The sequence below is a fragment of the Antedon mediterranea genome, chromosome 3 (genome assembly GCF_964355755.1).
Source record: "Antedon mediterranea chromosome 3, ecAntMedi1.1, whole genome shotgun sequence".
In the NCBI taxonomy this organism is placed as follows: Eukaryota; Metazoa; Echinodermata; class Crinoidea; order Comatulida; family Antedonidae; genus Antedon; species Antedon mediterranea.
The window spans coordinates 16,072,167-16,094,836 of NC_092672.1; the positions used below are offsets into that span (position 1 = coordinate 16,072,167).

A 22,670-nucleotide genomic window follows, 5' to 3' on the forward strand; every position below is an offset into this window, starting at 1 on the left:
GGCTCTACAGACATTTTATTTGCATTATACGCAAATATTCTATTGAGAAATGGGGTCGAGGGTTAAATGTCATATTTCTGGTCATTTTTCGTAAAAGCATTAGCAGCTTTCAAGATATGGGAAGACTTTGATTCCTAATTTGCATATTTCATGGTGTATGACAAAGGTGTGATTTTAGGAATTACAAAGTGGTCCTATGCTGGCTAACCTGTATCAAAGTCATTTGACGCCAAAACAAAGATTCGACAGATAATAGCCTCATTATATATGCAAATATTGAGAAATGGGGTCGGAAGTTAAATGTCATACTTCCTGTCATTTTTAAAAAAGGAAATGTTACATTAAGAGATATAACTTATTGACTGCCAACTTCGAACTTATGCGAAAAGGACGCCACCTCTCGCTGTACCAAATTTTTGCATTTAGCGAATAGCCTAATTGTTCTGGTTGTGCAAAAATGTCTGATAAACTTGGTTGTATTATTTATTTTTTCAAATTATCAATAGTTTATTAGTTATTTGCAAAATAATACTACCCAGTCAAAAATTGTGTTTATTCTGACATTAATAAAAAATGAGCTGGCAACCAGGGAATGCCCCACTGAAATATACTGGCAGTGCAGAACAATAGGCCAATTAAAATCCAGTAGTCAATGGGTTAAATATATATATTCTGAATAAATCATTGAAAAAATCTAGACTAGTTGTTTTTGAGATATGGTAATCCTGTAATGTTATTCTAATTTGCATATTTAAGCTAATTTGCATATCTTTGGGATTAGTGAAAGAGGTGTGATGCTCTTCTTATCATATATGACCATTTAAAAAAGAAACATATTTGTTTGGTTTAAGTTCACTTGTGCTAAAAATATTGATCATATAAGGATCCACAAAGAGTGATAGTTACCTCGTTTGAAATCTAGTAAAAACCATCTGTAACAGAAATAGAAGTGAGTGTAGTCACCATTCTGGTGCATGTGTTCAAACATCTCTGCATCTAGAACCTATAATTAATAAAACAATAAGCACAGAACATAAGCAGGGCAGAAGGAAAATAAATTTTCTAGCATTTCATAAATTCTATAGGTGAGCATATAACTTGTTCCATTTTTTAGAAGAGAAAAGGAACACATTTTAATGGCGCAATTAAAATACAGACAGTGTATTTTGGAACAACTTTACGCTGCAACACAAAATAATGGTTTATTACTTTGAAAGCTGTTGGGTCAACTACATTACCGTGGAGGTTACCTTTTAGTGCATTGTATTTTGGCATTCCAAACTCATGAATTACCTGAATAAGAGATCTCATATTAGCAAAATGCGTATCCATAGCACCTCCATGAGGAAAATTTTTAGACATCCTTTTCATCAGTTCACAGAAACAATTATAAGTCTTAGCCTCTGCAATAGAACAAACAGCCAAGGTATATTGATAATTAAAATTATTTAAAATAGTTTACCTGATAAAAGCATAATTTAAAGAACAAAATATTCAACCAGAAGCCATTGCCTGGAAGCTTTTGATTAAACTGTTTATTTTGTCTTTATAGTAAATGACACCCCTAGATGGCCGGAAATGGTACTCTCGCACGTAAAATTCATGATAAATAGAAATGACACTCTGGCTACAGTAGCAAGGGGAAGTGAAGATAAATATGGTACTACGGAAATACTTAAATGACGGGGAACCCCAGGCAAAATGCAATGATTATGGAGAAATCAACGACCCATATGACAGGGTTTACCACAAACACAGTGTGTGGTGGCCTTTCGTACCTTCTCATGCACACAAGCAATCCAAACAGTCAACAAACAACAAAAACACTGACCGCCGGTAAATTATGCACGGTATTGTTGACTGCTGGTTAATTTTCAAAAACACTGACCGCAGGTAAATTATGCACGGTATTGTTGACTGCTGGTTAATTTTACGCTGCAGTCTGTCAATTTACATAAGTCTATAGTCTTTTCCAACCCTGGACTTCTATAATGTTAACAGTTAATCTAAAATATGATGAAAGGAGGTCTAAATTTTAATTTAGTGGCAGAAAAAAACATTTACGCCCGTATTCTTAAACCAGACTTTAGTCATAGTTTGAGCTAAAACTTTAAAAATGACGTCATTTTAATTCATAAACGAACTTCAACTAAATCGCCGATTAAATCAGGCCAACCTAGACTAAATCGAGACGGATTTTGATCAATTTTTTTTAGTCCTCGAGGGGCAGGCTAAATGGTCGACTAAATGGTATTTAAATAAGGTTTATAAAAAATCTAACAGTCATTGAGTTGTTATATTATCCAGATATTGAAGAAGGAACTATAAATTTTTATATTAGCTTAATTAAATATACATTGGTATATGTTATGATATAATAATAATAATAAAAAATATATAATGAAAATCATCTTTATTTACAACCATATACAAATTACATTATTTTCTTTGCGCAAGTCCGACTACGTCACGCCATAGCGACAATGGGAGATGCGGAAATTCACCACGCGATGGAATGTTTAGGGGGCCTAGTGTTTTCTTGTCACGCTATGAAGTGCATGGTTTGTACCGCCATGGTTCCTAAATATATTTTAAAGATTTTGCTTGTTGTTATTAAAAAGTACTTCACTGTTAAATTAATTTTGTATCCATTCTACAAAACAATTTAATAATGTTGGGTTTCCCTGAGAGCCAAATAGGGCGACACTATTTTGTGATATCTTTTTGATGAGCGATTGTGAAACAGGATCTAACAGACCCTTCTAATGATCCACAGTATGTGCTCAATGATAATGCCCTTAATTGCAACATCTACCATGGTAAGGAAGTTCACTCTTTTACCATATTATGTATGTATGTTTAGTGACATAATTGGTCAAGGGATTAAACCCTTTACAGTGTGTCATTGCATAACAAGTGCTGAATTTACATAATATGCAAATTGATTTATATAAAAATTTGATCACGATTTTTAATGACCATAAAAGCATTGGTTTTCATGCATTGTTTGAATAATGTAAGGTATATTTGCAAATTATTTATATAAGAAAAAGTAGATCTTAGAGTAAAGATTAGAAAGGAAATAGCAACCCGAATAAATCAAACATAGGAGTACCACAGTACAGGGAGACTGTCTTAGTCCCATCCTTTTCACTACATATCTAGCACATATCCTACAAAAAATATAAACAAGAGCAATAACAAAAACAATATACACTCAAATTCACATTAAACATTCAATATGCAGATGACATATCTTTTGTATCTACCTTACAAGAATACACAAATGAAAGATCACAGACAAGATCAAGATCATCAGAGACGACTTCAAGATTGATGACATGTCATTTAATGAGCCTGTGACAGCTCATCATCAGCATCTCACAACATTTACACCAGCATCTCAAGATGAGATCCGCAACATTCTGATGAAATCACCAACAAAATCATGCAGGTTAGATCCAGTTCCTACTTCTATACTGAAGAAGTGTATAGACGCAGTCGTTCCAATAATAACGGAAATCATTAACCATTCTCTTAATACCGGCATAGTGCCAGATGAACTGAAAATTGCTCACGTTCGTCCTTTAATAAAAAAGCAAAACTTGGATCATAACACGCTGAAAAATTACCGCCCGGTGTCGAATCTTTCTTTTCTTGGAAAGACTCTGGAGCGTGTAGTGACATCACGCATTACTCCATATCTTCAAAAGCATAATTTAAATGAGAATTACCAGTCGGCATATCGTGCATGTCATAGCACGGAGAGTTCCCTTTTAAAGGTACAGAATGATTTGTTACAAGGAATGAATGATGGGAAAATAACGCTATTGGTGTTGTTGGATTTGTCAGCAGCGTTTGATACAGTTGATCACCAAAGACTGATAACCCGTCTGAGAAATCGCATTGGCATAAATGGTGTTGCTCTTAACTGGTTCCAGTCATATCTTACAGGAAGACGTCAGCTAGTCTGTATCAATGATGCATTCTCAGATGAAGCTTGCCTGGAATATGGTGTACCACAGGGGTCAGTAATTGGGCCTGGCCAGTTTTCCATTTATACGCTTCCCCTTGGTGACATTATTCGCAAACACAGTCTACATTTCCATTTCTATGCAGATGATACACAGATTTATGTGTCAGTAAATCCAGTGCAAAGGGATGTTGCTGCAGCAATCAGTAAGATGGAAGCCTGTATAGAAGATGTTCGCAATTGGATGACAACAAATTACCTAAAGTTGAATGATGGAAAGACAGAGTTTATTATCGTCGGGTCTAAATGTAACATCTCCAAAATCAACATCACACATATCAGAATCGGAAACTCTAACATCGCTCCCTCATCGGTGGTCCGGAATCTGGGAATCATGCTGGATAGTAATCTCACTATGGAAGCACAAATAACAACTGTATCCAAAGCAGCATGCATATCGATTAGGAACCTTGGTCGTATTCGCGGTAATCTTAACAAGAAAACAGCTGAATTGATTGTACACTCATTTGTCACTTCTAAAATTGACATTGGTAATGCCTTGTTGTTTGGCATACCAAAATCTCAAATACAACGTTTGCAGCGCTTGCAAAATATGGCAGCTAGAATTGTAACTTATACAAAATCAAACGCTCACATAACTCCTGTCCTGATGGATTTGCATTGGTTGCCTGTTCAACAACGTATTAAGTACAAACTTGCGTTGTTTGTATTCAAGATCCTAAATGACAGTGCTCCTGCTTATTTATCTGACCTTGTGGATCGTTACGAATCATCCCGCAGAGGCCTACGATCATTGTCACAAAACCTTCTTCAAGAGCGTAGAGCGAAAAATCAGTGGGGTCAGAGATCTTTTTACGTTGCGGCCGCAAGTGTATGGAACAGCTTACCAGCAACAGTTAAATGCTCAACTAGTCTAAACAGTTTCAAGACCAACCTAAAGACGTCACTATTCGCTGATGTTCTCGCACGTTGTTAATGCACAAAGCGCCATGAGCGCCACATGGGTGGAGGATACCGGCGCTATATAAGTTTTCATTTATTATTATTAAATAAAAATTCCACAGTATCTACAAGACTATAATCTAAAAGTTAACCTGTCAAAAAACACAAGATTTTAAAATAAAAAGGAAGGGAAATGAAGACTGGCAAAACTGCAAATTCCTTTTAAGTAAGAAAGAGGATGTAAATAACAAAAAACGTCCTGCATTAGCAGCTTTCAGCAAGATCACATACTCCAAAATAGAAAAATGACAATAAACCTGAAAATTAGTCTTCAATGTATACATCACTATCATCTTTCTGTATAATTGTGAACTGTGGACAATGACAGTATCATTACAGAGCGAAATCGACGTCTTTCAAAGAAAATTCCTATAGAGAATAATAGGTATAAGGTGGCCGGAAAAAATTAAAAATGAAGATTTGTACAAAAGAACAGGAGAAATTGAGTGGAGTAAGAACATAAAGAAAAGAAGGTTGACATGGTATGGTCAACTGCTCCGTTTAAATGAAACCACATCAGCTAAGATCGCACCCGGAGAGGCTCAGAGAAAGACAAAAAGGAAGACCAAAAACAACATGGATGGCAAACATAAAAAAGGAAACAGAACTTTTCACATGCGGACCTCTACACATTCTTGCTAAAAAACATACTGAGTGGCGAACACAAGTAAGACGTGCAATGTTTAACGACGATTAGTTTGATGATTTATATAAGTTAAATATAATTTTAGACAAATTTTCTTAACAAGTGGTCAAAAATAGTTTTAGGTCAGTTTTGGCAAAAGTTCTCAATTAAAGTATATTTTATTTCAGATTTCTATACAATAGTTCTTTTTATATAACACCTAAATAAAATAACTGTCATTTGATTGGACGATTGTGGGTCACATGGCGTGCAACAGTATGCCCTATTGAATGTTCGTTCAATAATACTTTTTTTTTGTGTATGAAAAAAATTATCTTTTTGCATTTGGAGAATATTTTATTTATTTTATACTATTAATTTTCACGACGGAAATACATTTTTTGAAATATATATGTACTAATTTAGACCTAACAAAATTAATTAATGGGAACATCTCTACAAGACATAGAAAAAAACAGAATTAGCCTAGATGAGTTCCAGTTGCCTGTTGAAGGTTCGTAATGGTATCGCTGCCTTTCTAGCCTAGATAGGCCTTCTGTTAGTATTAAACTGGGCTTGAGTGGACTTACCATCATCCATAATGACTAGTAGTGGAGCAACCAAGTCACACATTCCTTGTACATAGCCAACATCAAGATGCTCCCATACATATGTACACATAATGTTGCGCAGTTTTTCTAGATTACCATCATTAAAGTAGTAGTAATTACGATCACACCTCTGAACATCCTTGTCTATTCTGTGCAAGTTTAGGGAAAATGTGTCCAACAATTCAGTCTAAGAAATAATAAAATTATAATAATAATATTACGAATTAATAGACTATATATAACTTTACAATAAAATTTAATGACAAAAAACAAGATCGACGTTTCAGAACCATCATGGAACCATTTTCAAGATTAAGTGTTCAAATTATACAAAAACAACAAACACCAATGGGTGACAGAAAATACTAATTGATTGGTTAATTAACATCAAAGAAGGCAATACTAAGAACTTAAGTATTAAGCTCCTCCTTCTTAATTAATAAAAACTGTTTGTTTATTAAGTGTAGGTTTCAGTTCTTTGATCCAAAGCATTTCCTTAATCAAACAATCAAATTTGGATTTGCACTCAGACAATATTCTAAAATGATCAAAAGTTTCAATAGGACTTATATTATGTTGCTTAAAATGCTCTCCTATGGTGCCTTTACTGTGTTCATCAATACGTAGATAAGGTGCCGACAAGTATAGCCGACATAGTTTGCACAAACCACATTGAAATTTATATACAACGCATTGCTGATTTACAATCATAGGTTTTCTTTCCTTAGATTCAAGAATTTCACCTAACTTTCTACTAGGTAAAAACTGGCATAATATTATTGTTTAACTTGCAACTAAGTTGTTTGAGTTGTTTCGTCACAGTATTAGAGCAGATTTGATCCTTAAAAGGAAGAACAATTCTAATTATAGGCTGTTCAGCACTATCTTGACTAGTAGTATTATGGTTATCATTGTTATGAAGATTAACAACAGATTTCTTAAAATCTTTAATTATCCTATTTTTTTTCCATTTTTCATTTATTCATTTAGCATCCATTCAACAATACATTTAAAATACATAGCAAAGAAAAAATACAAACAATTGGAATATTAAAATTGAATAAAACCAAAGTGAATGGATGCAAGGACGACCCATAAAATCGACATGTCAATTTATTTCCAATGGTGTCCATTGCAAGAGAAATCGGAGATGTGAAAGTGAACAAGGATCATAAGAAAAACATATGGAAATTTGAAAGACATAAAAAAAACCATAAAAAATCACATATCAAATGTTAAAAAGGTAATTTAAAAAAAAGAACAATAAAAAAAAATATAAAGTGAAGAGCAACAATATCATAAAACCGGAATATATAAAATCAGATAGGAATATCAACGATGAGACTTCTTAATATAATTTTAAAAATAGATTGATTATTGATGGATTATAGATCATTGGGAAGAGCATTCCAGTCCTTGATTCCTATATTGTAGAAAGCTTTAGATTCGATACCCTAGCTTTGTGAACAATAAAGTTGTATATACTGTTCCGGGTGAGGTGACCATGAAAATTACAGAATCTAGAATATTGTGAATACATGTAAGAGGCGTGTCGGTTATGAAAAATGTTAAAAACATGACATAACCTAAGATATTTAACTCTAGTCTCAACATTAAGGTAACTGAGGCTAGAAAGCTCTTCTCGTTCAATATGAAACATATAATTAGCACCCAGAATAAAGCGTGCCATCTTATTCTGATTAACTTGCAATTTACGTTTAAGACATTTATTTAGATTGGAATACCAAGAACAGGCACCATAGTCAAATAAGCACTGAATTAGTGCGGAACATAACTGTTTTCTGGAAGATAGAGATAAACATTGTTTATTCCTATAAAGAAAACGAAGTCTACCGTTAATTATAGAAATAATATGATTAATAACACTGGAAAAACTAAGTGATTGATCAAGTTCGATGCCAAGGTAGACTGTTGATCTAGCTTTGATTGTGTGCCCATTAAACGCAACACAGAGCTCCCTCACAATACTTTGTTTTTTCTTACAGCAAAACACAATAAGTTCAGTTTTACCAGCATGCAAAGAAAGCCTATTATCAATTAACCATTTGCTACAAATTTCAAGAACTTTACCAAGTTTGATATAAAAAACATCTGAGTCAGTGCGAGCAAAGATTATAGCACTATCATCTGCGTAGAGAAGAAGAGTACAATCTTGATCAATGCAAATAGACATATCATTTATGTAAATTAAAAATAAAAATGCTGCCCTGCGGGACACCGCAAGAGATTGCCTGGCTTCATATAGTTTGTGTTCAATGCTAACTAACTGGCTCCTTGTGGAAAGATATGATCAAAACCATTCAACACTGTTCACGCCAATCTTGGCAAGTTTTTTACACAAGATGCTGTGGTCGACAGTATCAAACGCCTTTTGAAGATCAATAAGCACCATGCCTGTGTAGAGGCCATGAAAGATATTACTTTTAATTTGGTTAACAAGATTAATTAAACACGACTAAGTAGAGTGCGACTCTCTGAATTCAGACTGATATTTAAAAAGAAGCTTACAATTATTAAGATAGTTATTAAGTTGATTGGATATGCACCTTTCAAGAATCTTAGAGAGGGCTGGGAGAATGCTAATTGGTCGGTAATTTTCCATTTGAGTTCGGTTCTTTTTTTTGTGGAGGGGAATAATTTTGGCAACTTTCATAGAGTCCGGAACTTCATTTTTAGAGATAGAAATGTTAATAAGTTGGGTAATAATTGGCGTCAGCGTCTCCAAGCCATCTCTCAAGAATCTGGAAGAGATCCTATTCAATCCAGTACTAGTATGGGTTTTAAGTCGTTTTAGTTCCTGTAACACATTATCAGTAGAAACAGGAGACAGTTTAAAAGAATTATTGATGTTAGAAAGGTAAAACAACTTAAAGGCATCAGACACAGTACTAAAAATACCACTGCAAGAAGCAAGTTTATTCACAAGAGCAGATGCTACACCAGTATAATAAACGTTAAATTGATTGGCGACATCTTTGGGGTTAAAAAAGCTTTTAACATTAGCTTCAATAATTATTTTAGTTTTATAGACTTGTATCTTTTTGTGAGAAACCAAGATTCTTAAGTTTATTCCATAGCTTTTTTGGGTTATCTTTATTTTCTTCAAGCTTATCTTTAAAAAAGGATGACTTTGCCTTTTTAACCATTTGTTGAACCTGATTACGTTTAACACAATAATTCTTGTATAATTCTTTGTTAGATTTATCTTTTTTAAATTTGTTAAGAAATGCATCTCTAAGATGAATCGCGTTTATAATGTCATCATTAAGCCATGGATTAACTTTTTTCTTTAGGTGAACCTGTTTTAAGGTGGTAAGGGTGTCAGTAACATGTTGCATTATTGAGATAAATTTGGACCGAGCAGTTTTGTATCATGACAATTCAGAACATCTGACCAATCAGTTTCTGCAAGCTTATTATTTAAAGCCTCAGTCGAGTAATTTTTCATAGACCTAAATTCGGACATCATTATGTTGTCCATTTTTCTCACTAGAGAATTTTAATTTCCAAGTACAAAAAACAGCAAAGTGGTCGGATATACCAATAGTAATAGCACCTGATTGGTTAATCTTTTCAGGTGAGTTTACAAAGAACATGATCAATGGAAGAAGAAGAGTGATCAGATATTCTGGTTTCATCAGTGATCATATTGTACATACAGTTTCTACTTAGGTAGTTAGAATAGCCTGTCCAAAGAGAAGATGACTTTTTGATGCTACAATATTTACATCACCCTACTAGTTAGTTCAACAGGATACCTTAATTTGTTAAACATCTTAGAAATTCTTGAACTTCTTCAAGAAAGATGTCATTAGTAGATGACAACTTGTATGCTTGATTAAGCATAGTATGTACAAGATTTTTCTTATGTTTGTTATCGACATGGCAATCGTAATGCAGAAGAAGTCTCTTGTTTGTAGGTTTCCTATAGCCTTTAGTTTCTAATAAACTGTCAGACGTTTTGGAAATGACCATTCCTAAGAAATTTATAGAGTTATTATGGGCAATTTCCATTGTGAAGTCAATCGCAAAGTGTGTGTTATTTAAAGTCTCTAGAAACTTGTGTGCAGAGTCCTGGTCCGGCATAAAAGAAATGGTATCAACATATCGTCGGTAGAATGCTGGCATCTTATTAGATGACTGTACGGTGTTTTCCATGTCACACAAAAACATGTTGGCCATTAGTGGACCGAGCGGAGAACCCATGGCTACACCGTCGACTTGCTCGAATAAGTCACCATCATATTAAAAAAGTTGTTTTTTAGTCGCAATTGTGAGATCAATGAGACATTGTTTGTCAATTGACAAGCCATATTGCATGTTAAACCATTAATTCTCAAAAGCTTTCTCAACGAGGATCTTGATAGTCTCATCCAAGGGAACATTTGTAAATAGTGAGACACCATCACAAGAAACTATTGGTACCAATGGATGCTGAGCGAATGTCCTTAGCAAAATCGAAAATGTCGGGATAGTAAAGTCATGGCTTGCTAGTGGTTTCAGTTTTTCATCCAACCATTGTGCTAGTTTAAAGTTGTACGTTCTGCTGGCCGATAGTATAGGCCTTACTGATAATGTTTCCTTATGTGTTTTGGGGAGACCGTAAAAATGGGTAAGCCTCGCCCCTTGCTGAGTGATTGTCGAATATCACGAACAATACGTGATGCTTGTTTCTCTTTCACTATTAGCGGATAGTAGTGTTTGATTGGACTTCCTCTTGATTTAGGTTAGGTTTTACTTACGGGTTTAAATTTTGAAGTGTTGTTAACTGATGCTTCACAAAAGAGATCATATTGTTGTTTATCCATAATAAATGTGAACAATTTGCATTGAAACCAGCTCACATGGACGAGAGGTAATACCTGTCTGCTTACGTTTCCTAGGTATCAAGCCACCCATCCAACCCAAAGAAATGGGAAGTTTTGCTAGACATGTGCCATTTAGAAAGAAAAACTGGCGTGGCAATAAGCGATGCCATTAGGAAATCACTGGACAATCATAAGATATTACTTTCAAACTGTAGAGGTCAAGCCTATGATACAACAGCTTCTATGAGTTCTAATGCTAAGGGTGTGCATGCAGAAATTGCAAAACATGCTCCTGATGCACAGTATCTTTTTTAATTTTTTCCTAACATCTTGCGATCTTGCCAATTGGTAGTACGGAGGCAGAAAGATCATTTTCCTGTCTTAGACGAATACATACTTGGCTTCGTACCACTATGACCACTGAAAGATTGGCTGATCTAGCTGTTATCGGCATGCATGGATTTTCAACTGCATTAAATACAAAGCAGATTTGTGACCGCTTTATAGCTTTGCACCCTCGTTGAATGCAGTTCACATCTATTTTGGTCGACTACTAGAGTTTAATTTTGGAACTTTTTAGGCTGTTCTTAAAGTACCATAACATTTTATTGGTTTCTATTTTTTTAGATATTTATAAGCACCTAATTTGACAACCGAAACAGTCAAAGAAATGAGGAGGAACAGTTAAATGAACTGAACAAAGAGAGCAAGAAGATTGGTTTGAAAATACACAAAGGAAAGACATGACAAACTTCCATAACGACGAATCCATAGAAATTGAAAATGATAGGATCGAACAAGTTGATAGCTACAAGTACCTGGGGCAAACAGTGAAAATGGCTGACAACACAAGAGACGAAATTCTCATCAGAATTAAGGTGGGATGGAGCTGCTTTGGCAGATATAGAGAAATACTCTGCGACAAAAATCCCAATAGTCCACAGGAGAAGAGTTTTCAATCAGTGTGTGCTCCCTACAATGAATTATGGTTGCACAAAGAGCTATGGAAAGGCAGATGCTTGGAGTGACAATTAGGGACAAAATCAGAAACACATAGTAATAAGGAAATTGACTAAAGTCAAAGATATAATGAACAAAATAAAAGAAGCAAAATGGCGTTGGGCAGGACACCTTGCAAGAAGGGATGACAACAGGTGGACAAAACGTATGACAGACTGGCAACCAAGAACCGGCACAAGAAAAAGAGGAAGGCAGAAACGGCGATGGAGGGACGACATTACAAAGTATGCAGGAGGCACCACGTGGGCGAGGATAGCACAGAACAGATGGGATTGGCAGAAGCATGAGGAGGGCTACATCCGACAGGGGATGATACAGCTAAACTGAAGCACCTAATATTTTTTATGTTTTATTATCTTCGTTTTTTTCTTATTTTAATAGACCACCTAACCAATAAGCCTCTACAAATATTCTGTTATGTTCTGCTTTCTTGTAAATTTGTGTAAATTTTTGTGTAAATAGTTTAAATAATGATAACTTGCCCCTACAGGCCCAAAGATAAATGTGCAATCAAATAATATTCATTTGGTCTATCCTGTTTTTTTTATTAATTAAATACAGTAGGTCTACATCGTAGTTTGTCCTTGCCTTAAGTGACGTGAGTTGATTTCGGAAACTTCCGGAAGCTCTCGGTTTTTTCCGGTTTATTATTCAGAGAGCATTTTACTCGTTAGCGAGCAGTACACAGTATAAATAATGTTTTCTGTTATGTACTTGTATTCATAATTCATTAATATTTTAAAGGTTTTTATTGAAGTTGTATTTTTAAAAGATAATTATGTAGTGAAGATAAGTGGTGGTGTGCGTGCGTAGTATTAATTAGGGGTAGCCTAGACATGATGTCCAGCTAAAATTATACGCTGTGATAATAGGCCTAACTATATAAATAACTACACGATTACAGAACTATCTATCCACTTGGCACACTGATGTTTATTGATGGGCCGCACACGATAGGCTATGTCACTTTCATCAATTTTCAAGGATAAACACTAAAAAAGGCAATAGCAGAAATTTGACGTCTTAACGACCGTGTTACGTCACTGTATAAACTACGCAACCTCCTCTTTGTGTACCGCCATGGCCGGATTTACAGATACCATACCGGGCCGCTAAAACACCAGTCTTTAGTCAACCGATTGAAGTTAATTACACCCTATCGTTTGAACAGTAAGATTTGTGTAAATCATGGTATGGCTCAGTGAGTACGAAACCTCACACACACAAAAAAGAGCAAAATATAATAAACCATGAAATAAAAAAAATGCAAATGAACAAAAAAAAAACAAACAAAAAAAAACACAAATAAAACGAATCCAAAATGGATATATCAATATTAACGAAAAATACACAAAAAAGTAGAAGTTTGTGTCCGAGCGCATCATCAAATTTCGACTACTTTTTGTGTTGATTTATTCCAATACTTCATTCATGCACTTTCTGAGGCGCATTCTAGATTTTTATTTCACTTTTTATTTTTATTTCAATGTATCAAATAATTAATACACCACGAAAAACACCCAAAATAATATAGTTTGCCATTTTATACTTTCGTTATGTTATTGCGCGCATCATCGTATTCACACAGCACAATTTTTCTTTAGCAACTTCCATTTTTGTAAAGGGAAGGAATACTTGGTGTATAACAAAATCTATGGCTTTTTATGAGGGAAGAGTGCGCTTGTATGATACTTACTCATCCCATGCGAATTAGTATATAACCATATATTAAAGCCAACAAAAACCGTGCGGAGCAGGGGTTACGGCTAGTATTATTATGTTACTATAAATGAAAGAAGTTGTTGCCTATTATTATTACCCCATTACTTATTTCCTTACTGAATTGACATAGTCGGTGACAGTGAGTGGTGCTTTCAACATTTGTATCACAATATTTCATGACAACAGCATCTTGGTAATTTTTGAATAAATATGATCAAATAACAACTTTCGTACTTATATCGGTCGTAGTAGACACAATTTATAACATTTTAAACAGAGTGTATTAAACACTTTACAACAATTACAAACATTAAAGGCTCATCATGTCACCTTATCCAAGTACCAGGCCTCCTATAGTAACATTGAATCACACCCAAATTTGATTAGGTGATTTAGCCCTGCATATACAATTAATATTAATATTGAATTTTGCCACCAACGGTCATTTTTGCGGGGAGTCACAGGACCCGGAAGCCAGTACATGAGTGTACAGCATGAATGTGTAAAAATAACCCTTACACGATGACGTCGCACATGTACCACCACCCCACTGGCTGATTATGACGTAATGCAATTTTACCATACCTTTAGCAAACAGAAGTTAGGATACGGTATCTTTGGCCACAGCGTTTATATATAGATGTGAGTTTTAAAAACAATCTAGAAACCATCATTTAAATAATATATTATAGATAAAGTAAATGTTAATTAATACAATAATAACAATTCTCTATTCATATGCCTTGATTAAACATACATTCAAAATAAATATAGACATTAGAAAATGTTGATTGGGTCATGCTACTGCTACTGCAAATACTAAAGTACTTAGCTTTTAATCAAAGAAAATATCAGAAATGGTGCCCATGGCATTCTAAAATGAATTGAACCATAACAATTTGCTATATTATTGTAACTATCATTTAATTTATGGAAAGACTATTATTAAGATACAGTAGTGCTCTAAGTACTTACCGCATAGATTCCACCAACAGAAGATGCAGGTGAAGCTGGTACAAAGCAATCAACAGCAAGTTGTCCTGGAATATCAAGTCCAATTTCTCCTTCCTCCTCTTCACCATCTATTATTTCATCACCATTATCTTTACTTAGCCTATCATTATGATCACCATCTTGACTTTGTTGTGAAGTACCTAGCATCAGGACTTTAATTACAGAATCTTTAGAAGGAACTTCTTCTTCTTCTTCTTCTTCTTCTTCTCTGACCTTTGACATTCGCTTCTGGCTATAATCAAAAGATTTGGTGTTCATATCTCCAAATCCTTCATCACTTTCATGTGGTGATCCAATACTTCCACATTCACCCCTATCAGAAAAGTCACTCATACTTCTGCCTCTTTCAGTTTCAAGTGTTTCTTGCCTTCGACATCTAATAACTACATAGTCTTCCTTCTTAGCAAATTCTCGTAATCTCTCAGTCTCTTGTGGATCATCAATTGGGAGTGTAGAACCATCTACAATTTCTTCATTGACCTCCTCTATCTCAAATACTTCACTGTCAAGACTTGGTTCACGACCTGTTAACGGAATCTGATAATCAGAGCTGTTTTCCGAAGACAACTTCGCTAATTGGTTGTCCTTATCCCTCTGCTTAATAATTGCTTCAACTGCCATCCATTTTGACATGATCTCTTCATAAGTAACCCTAACATCTTCATCAGCTGCATCCCTTTGTTCTTCTGTCCAACCGTATTGATAATGTTCAAGTAAATATGGCCAAACCTGATAAACAAATGGAATATAAAATACATAAATAAAATAATTGTATAGTAATATAATATTTAATATCTTAATAATAAATATATACTCACAATTTAAAATCCAAATTATTTCAAGTAAATAAAATATTTACATTTCAAGCAATGAAATACTGTACATGCCATCATGATGGGACTATAATAATACACAGCATGTTCTTACAGTACTATTCAAACCAATTCCTTCTGTTTGCATAAAACTTACCTGACTTCTAATCTCATGCTGAACACCACCAAAGTAAACTAAACGCATGACTTCTTCTGAATCTAAAAGCTGAAAGCAAAACAATAAAAAAAAATTGTTAAATGAACATAATTATATGACTATAAACAGATGCAAGAAGGTAAACAATATAGATTAAAACTTTTTAGAAATAATAATAATTAATATGACTATAAATGCCGTGATTAGTTTACCATTGCATATTCTATACTGATTTATGTTGCTTCATGTTGTAGTTTTCACATAGCCTATTGCGAGAATAAATTAAGAGGCTTCAGTCGAGACACTTGCATAAAATTACGAATCTCCAGTGTTTTCATTTGTGACATTGACAGGTGATATTGTTATAATGAAGGATGACAATCTTTCACAAAACCAATGGAGGCTCGCTAGTGCTGATGAAGTATTTCCAAATGAAGACGGTCATGTTAGGAAAGTAAAATTGCTTGTGGAGACCCACATTTGGATAACCAGGGAAAAAGATTGACGGTGAAAAGGTTCATAGAAAGATCCATTCAGAAGTCAGTCTTGCTTATGAGTGACACGGACAACAGGGATATCCCTGTCTAGGAGCTATAAGTTAATTGTTCAAAGAGGTGCTACTAATGACTGAAATCAATTAAACAGTTAGTCAGTATTTGATTATGGAATGATTTTATTGTTGAATAAATTTGTTTTCAACGAAGTTTATATAATTATAAAATAATATTATGGTAGACATCTCAACTACAGGTCTTGCTGCACTATAATTCCGTTTAAATTAGGTAACCTAATTTAGGGAGCCATGTAAATGCAGTCTTAGTCTATGCGAGCGCCCTATTTATATAGGTTAGGTTTCAGGAGACATGTAAATGAGACAGTTGCTGACAACAACTGATGCGAAAAGATTTAGAGATGGAAGGAAGTAAACAATATAGATTAAAACTTCTTAGAAATAATAATAATTAATATGACTATTGTATAATGCCGTGATTAGTTTACCATTGCATATTCTATACTGGTTTATATTGCTTCATGTTGTAGTTTTCACGTAGCCTATTGCGAGAATAAATCAAGAGGCTTCAGTCGAGACACTTGCATAAAATTACGAATCTCCAGTGTTTTCATTTCTGACAGTGAAAACTCCTGTCTATTTATTGAGAATTCTTGCGTGCGTCAACTAATCAGAAATGATAGTACAAGGAGAGGATGCTTGTTGATACACTACCAGACGATAAGCAAACAATTGAGACCTGTAGACTTGCCTAGGCCTGCAGTGCACTTGTATACAGCAAGGGGCAACATGGATGACCATCGCTGCTACTACTAGTGCGAACCTGAGACGTTTCCAGGGAAACAAATCGAACGGACATGCGATACTCTACTGTGGTAGAGTTTGTGGGTTACATAGAGTAATAAACTATACACCATACTGCGAAATACTGTATTTAACATTTTGGACACTGTGTGTACGTTTCTAAATAGGGTGTTCCATAAGCTGCTATGCTATGCATGCATTCATAACTGAAACGGCGCTGTTTCATTCAGGTATCCTTTGCTAGTTGATCACTTACGATTATTTTAGGCACTGCATATGCGAATTAATCTACCTTAAAGAAAATTTTAGACTATATATGCTGAATTAATTGAGAACAACACTTGTATGATATTCCATACAATCTGACATTGCAACAATCAAACTCGAAAGAGACACTTTAGAAGAAGCAATGAACTACCTGACTGAGACGCTCACAACACCTACAGTCAATCAAATTTTAAAATATGAAAGAGCTGAAGAAGATAATCATGAATTAGTAAAAAAAAATCTTGTTATCGTATTATGTTGATAGAGTATGAACATTCCGAAAAAGTTCAAACTCGTCATTCAAAAGTCATCGTACTCACACACACCACCTCCATCTCAAGAAAATCTAGACAAAGCAAGAAAATGTCTGCCTACATGCTAGCTACAGTTCGAGCCAAATCAGAAGAAGCAAATAGAGAAGCTAAAGGAGCAGAGTAAGTGCTAAAAGTAGCAATGCTCGAGAAAGAGTTATTGAACAAAGAGTTAATGGATGCTGAGGCAACGCTCATAGAAGGAATTAATAACCTGGAGCGACCAGAACACATAACTAATATAGGACTCGAAACAGATAGACAATCTTATGTTGAAGAATACATGTCTGCCGACGCAGTTTTCAACACTTCCTACGCAGGTGCAAACTAATATTAATAACTCTAGCTTATCATTCCAGATAAAGGGTCACACAAGCCATGTAACCGAACCCCAGAAGGAGATATTAACATTTGTATTTGCAGCCAAACACTCAACATAAGCAGACTCCCACCACCAAAACCTGAAGTATTTACTGGAGATCCTCTTAAATACCCTAATTGGAAAAGCGCCTTTAAAACGCTTATCGAGAAAAGAGGCATCCCTCCAGCTGAAGAACTACATTATCTGAAGAAATACGTCGGTGGATCTGCCAGACAAGCCTTGGAAGGTTACTATTACTTGATAACAGACGACGCATTTGTGAAAGCTAAACAGACGTTAGAAAAGAGATATGGTGACCCCTTTGTAATAGAAAATGCATTTCGCAATAAGTTAGATTCTACGGTAGCATCTAGCATCTATAGGCGGATTATCTCTACGAGACTTAGCAGACAACATTGGCCATCTCGAAAAGAAAACCGTAAAATACTAGCTAAATTACCAGATTGAAAGGGTCCTCACTCAACAGTGGATTACTTTAGGTATTCATTCTTTCCACGCACTGCCATCGACTGGAATCATCTACCAGATAAGGTTGTAAATTGTACTTCCATTCTGGAATTCAAAACCATATTGTCCAAACTTAATTAATAGGGTACCCCCTGTCACAACTTACCCTCTGGGGGTCTCTGTCTTGGTGACAGCTCGCTGGGCACCTGGATGGCTGAGGCGGGGTAAATGGGTATCCGGCTACTTTATTCTGCCTCCTAGGTAGCGACCCAGGAAAGTGATAGCGGTTGGCACGGACGGTAGACTTCCATAGTGTTTGATGTTGGGTACAGTTTACTTTATTTTACCTTTTACTTAAGATGTCTAAATACAATTATATAAAGGATAGATTAAATAATAATATATACTTGTACTAACATGTATATATATTTATATAAGTCAAAAAAAAAAAAGAAAAAGAGAGAAAATGGAAAAGGAAGAAGGGAGGAAGAAAAAAAGAAGGAAAGGAGAAGAAAAGAAAAATAAAAGAAAAAAAAAATATAATAATAATAAACAAATAAGAGAGTCAGTTTCTCTCTGTAAAAGAATAAATAAATAGAATAATACCACACAACCAAATACTGTAGAGTTAGCAAAATAGCAAAACAGAGTTAGAGGAGCAGAGTCTTCACATCTGAAGTTGACTCCAAATACGAAAAAGAAGAAGAAGAAGAAGTAAATCAGCTCCTAAAGTCGTAAATTCTATGGCTACAGGTGTGACAGAATACTCTAGAGGCTGTATCAAATGCGAAAAGGCACACCAGTTAGACACGTGCCATACGTTCTTGTCAATGTCCATGGAAGATAGAAAAGACGTCATAAAGAAAAAGGCTTGTGCTTTGGTTACTTACAGCGAGGGCATGACCTCTCAAATTAGAGAATCTCGTATGAATATCCATATATTGGTGCAGTTTCTTCACCCGGATGCACGAACTTCGACCTTAAGAAAAACGCCGAATCGCTGAATACGGCCAGGCCGCAGCAAATTAGGTTTGACGAAACTTTTATGTTGGCAACGGACTTATGTCCGTACCTATGGTGACTGTGACAAACGCAAGGACTGTGCGCAAGTGGTGGATTGCACCTTCACAAATTTGCATCTAACTCCAGTGCAGTATTTGATAGTGTTACAGTTGAAGATCGGGCCAAAGACCTGATCAATTTTATCTTAGCCACGATGCCCTACCTATAGAACGAACGCTAGGTATACAATGGTGCATTGAGTAAGACACTTTGCAGTTTCACATAATGATGAAAGATCAACTGCTGACAAGACGAGACGTGCTTTCTACACTATGCTCTGTGTATGATCCACTTGGGTGTTTCGAACCAACACTCTTAGTGGGAAAACAAATCTTACAGAGCTTATGCAAAGAACAGGCTGGATGGGAAGACACACCAGATAAAATTAGATCACAGTGGGAACATAGGAGACTCGATCTACATTACCTGGAAAAGCTTAAAGTCTGGTGATGTTATAAACCAGATAACTTCGGACAGTTGGAGTCAATTGAATTTCTCCGATCGCAGCACAATTGGTTACGCCCAATGTACGTACCTACGTCTCCAGGACGAAGAAAACAATCAATTTTTCTCACAGGTAAAGCGAGAGTTTGTCCCTTAAAACAAATACCTGTATAAATACCTTGTTTAGAACTTAACGCAGCGGTTGTTTCTGTAAAGATCAGTTCCCTGCAAAGAAAAGAATTGGAGTATACCGGTTATACCAAACATTCTGGACAGATAGCACGGTCATGCTTGGATACATCGCAAACGATGCACGTAGATTCCATGTATTTGTGGCGAATCGGATTCTGAAAATTAGAGATAATTCCTCACCCAGTCAGTGGAAGCATGTGACCACAGAAGAGAATCCAGCAGACTGTGGATCGCGAGGAATCAGTGCTGAGGATTTGGTGAACAGATCTAACTCGACCCACTTTCTTATGGGAAAGCGACATAACACACACGTCAGAGGCGACGATAGGAGTGTCATCAGATGACCCAGAAGTAAAGAAAGTGGATCCAGATTTGAATTCCAGCGTCTAGAGCATCTTTCAGATTGGCACCGCACTAAAACAGCAATAGCTACATGTTTAAAACTCAAATCAATACTTAGAAAATCCCCTACAACTAACCGCAAAATTGTTGTCGGTGATCTCGAAGTAGCCGAAAAAACTATCATCTGCTTGCTACAGAGTGAAGTCTTTGAAGAAGAAAGGCAAGCTTTGCAGTCCCTGAGCATCAAAGATAGAGAAGCGAATCGAGCCACAGCCAAGAAATATAAAACAGCTCTAAAGTCGTCTGTACAAGCTAGATCCATTTATCGATGCTGATGGCATTTTAAGATTAGGAGGGCGTATTAGGAGAAGTAACTTCTCTTACAACTTCAAGCACCCAATTATTCTTCCACGCAAACACCACATAACAGACTTGATTTTTCGATACTGCCACCTTCAAGTAGAACATCAAGGTTGCGGTATTACTTTAAACCAACTAAGACCCACAGGATTCTGGGTGATCGGATGCTCATCTGCAGTGGCGCAATTTATTTTCAGATGTACTACATGTAGGAAGCTCTACGGAAAGGTCAGGGAGCCGAAAATAGCCGACCTTTCAAATGAAAAACTTCAACTATACACATCGAAACCGCACAATCTCATTATCCACCGACTCTTTTATCAACGCTCTTCGAAGATTTATCTCTATTCGGGGAATTTCGTGGGAATTTACACAGAACTAGATGAAGCTTTGAAAGGTATCAACATTTCTACTGAAGGAAGGATGTGACAGCTTCGAGTTCAAGATGAATGCATCTTCCACCAGTCACGCAGGAGCGTTTGGGAACGTCAGATACACTCAGTGCGCAGAGTACTTGCATCATTAATAAAACAGGCCACCTAGTTAAATGATGAATAACTCAGAGCAATAATGTACAAGGCAGCCGCTATGGTAAATGGGCACCCACTAACAGTCGAACAAATGTCTTTGGAACCACTCACTCCTAATCACCTGACTCTCAAGTCAAAGGTGATATTACCACCACCTGGTGTCTTTACTGCTACAGATATTCACGGAAACAGTGGCGAAGAGTCCAGCAGTTCGCAAACAAGTTTTGGAGTCGTTTGAGAAAGGAATTTCTACAGAACTTACAACCTAGACAAAATTGGGTTTGTAAATTTTCTGAGTTCAAGATAGGTGATATTGTTATAATGAAGGATGACAATCTTTCACAAAACCAATGGAGGCTCGCTCGTGTTGATAAAGTATTTCCAAATGAAGACGGTCATGTTAGAAAAGTAAAATTGCTTGTGGAGACCCACATTTGGATAACCAGGGAAAGAGATTGACTGTGAAAAGGTTCATAGAAAGATCCATTCAGAAGCCAGTCTTGCTTATGAGTGACACGGACAACAGGGATATCCCCGTCAAGGAGCCATAAGTTAATTGTTGAAAGAGGTGCTACTAATGACTGAAATCAATTAAACAGTTAGTCAGTATTTGATTATGGAATGATTTTATTGTTGAATAAATTTGTTTTTAACCAAGTTTATATAATTATAAAATAATATTATGGTAGACATCTCATTTACAGGTCTTGCTCCACTATAATTCCGTTTAAATTAGGTAACCTAATTTAGGGAGCCATGTAGGTTAGGTTTCAGAAGACATGTAAATGAGACAGTTGCTGACAACACCTGATGCGAAAAGATTTAGAGATGCAAGGAAGTAAACAATATAGATTAAAACTTCTTAGAAATAATAATAATTAATATGACTTTTGTATAATGCCGTGATTAGTTTACCATTGCATATTCTATACTGATTTATGTTGCTTCATGTTGTAGTTTTCACGTAGCCTATTGCGAGAATAAATTAAGAGGCTTCAGTCGAGACCCTTGCATAAAATTACAAATTTCCAGTGTTTTCATTTCTGACACAATGAAAGCTCATTACAAATAATAACAAATATAAAATATAATTACCATTCCAGAACTATTAAGTTCTCGCCATTTTTCAAATGTAAGTCCACAATCAGCACCATTGCTTTGTATTATCACAGAATTTACCAAACCAGACAAATGGGTACGTACAGTTTGTAAATGCCGGCAATGCGCAATCC

The 22,670-nt window shown here is 35.6% G+C and overlaps 1 protein-coding gene across 3 annotated transcripts in view; it reads right to left on the reverse strand.

Moving 5' to 3' along the window:
- The window catches only part of LOC140044960 (small G protein signaling modulator 1-like), a 173,467-nt gene that overhangs the window by 19,501 nt on the left and 131,296 nt on the right, over positions 1-22,670 (reverse strand). For all 3 annotated transcript variants that reach the window (XM_072089683.1, XM_072089681.1, XM_072089684.1), the window contains 6 exons: positions 22,534-22,670; positions 15,787-15,855; positions 14,779-15,546; positions 6,212-6,419; positions 1,294-1,403; positions 907-1,003 (listed from right to left, as the gene is read on the reverse strand). In XM_072089683.1, coding sequence (XP_071945784.1) covers positions 907-1,003; positions 1,294-1,403; positions 6,212-6,419; positions 14,779-15,546; positions 15,787-15,855; positions 22,534-22,670 — 1,389 coding nt within the window. The remainder of the gene's footprint in view (positions 1-906; positions 1,004-1,293; positions 1,404-6,211; positions 6,420-14,778; positions 15,547-15,786; positions 15,856-22,533) is intronic.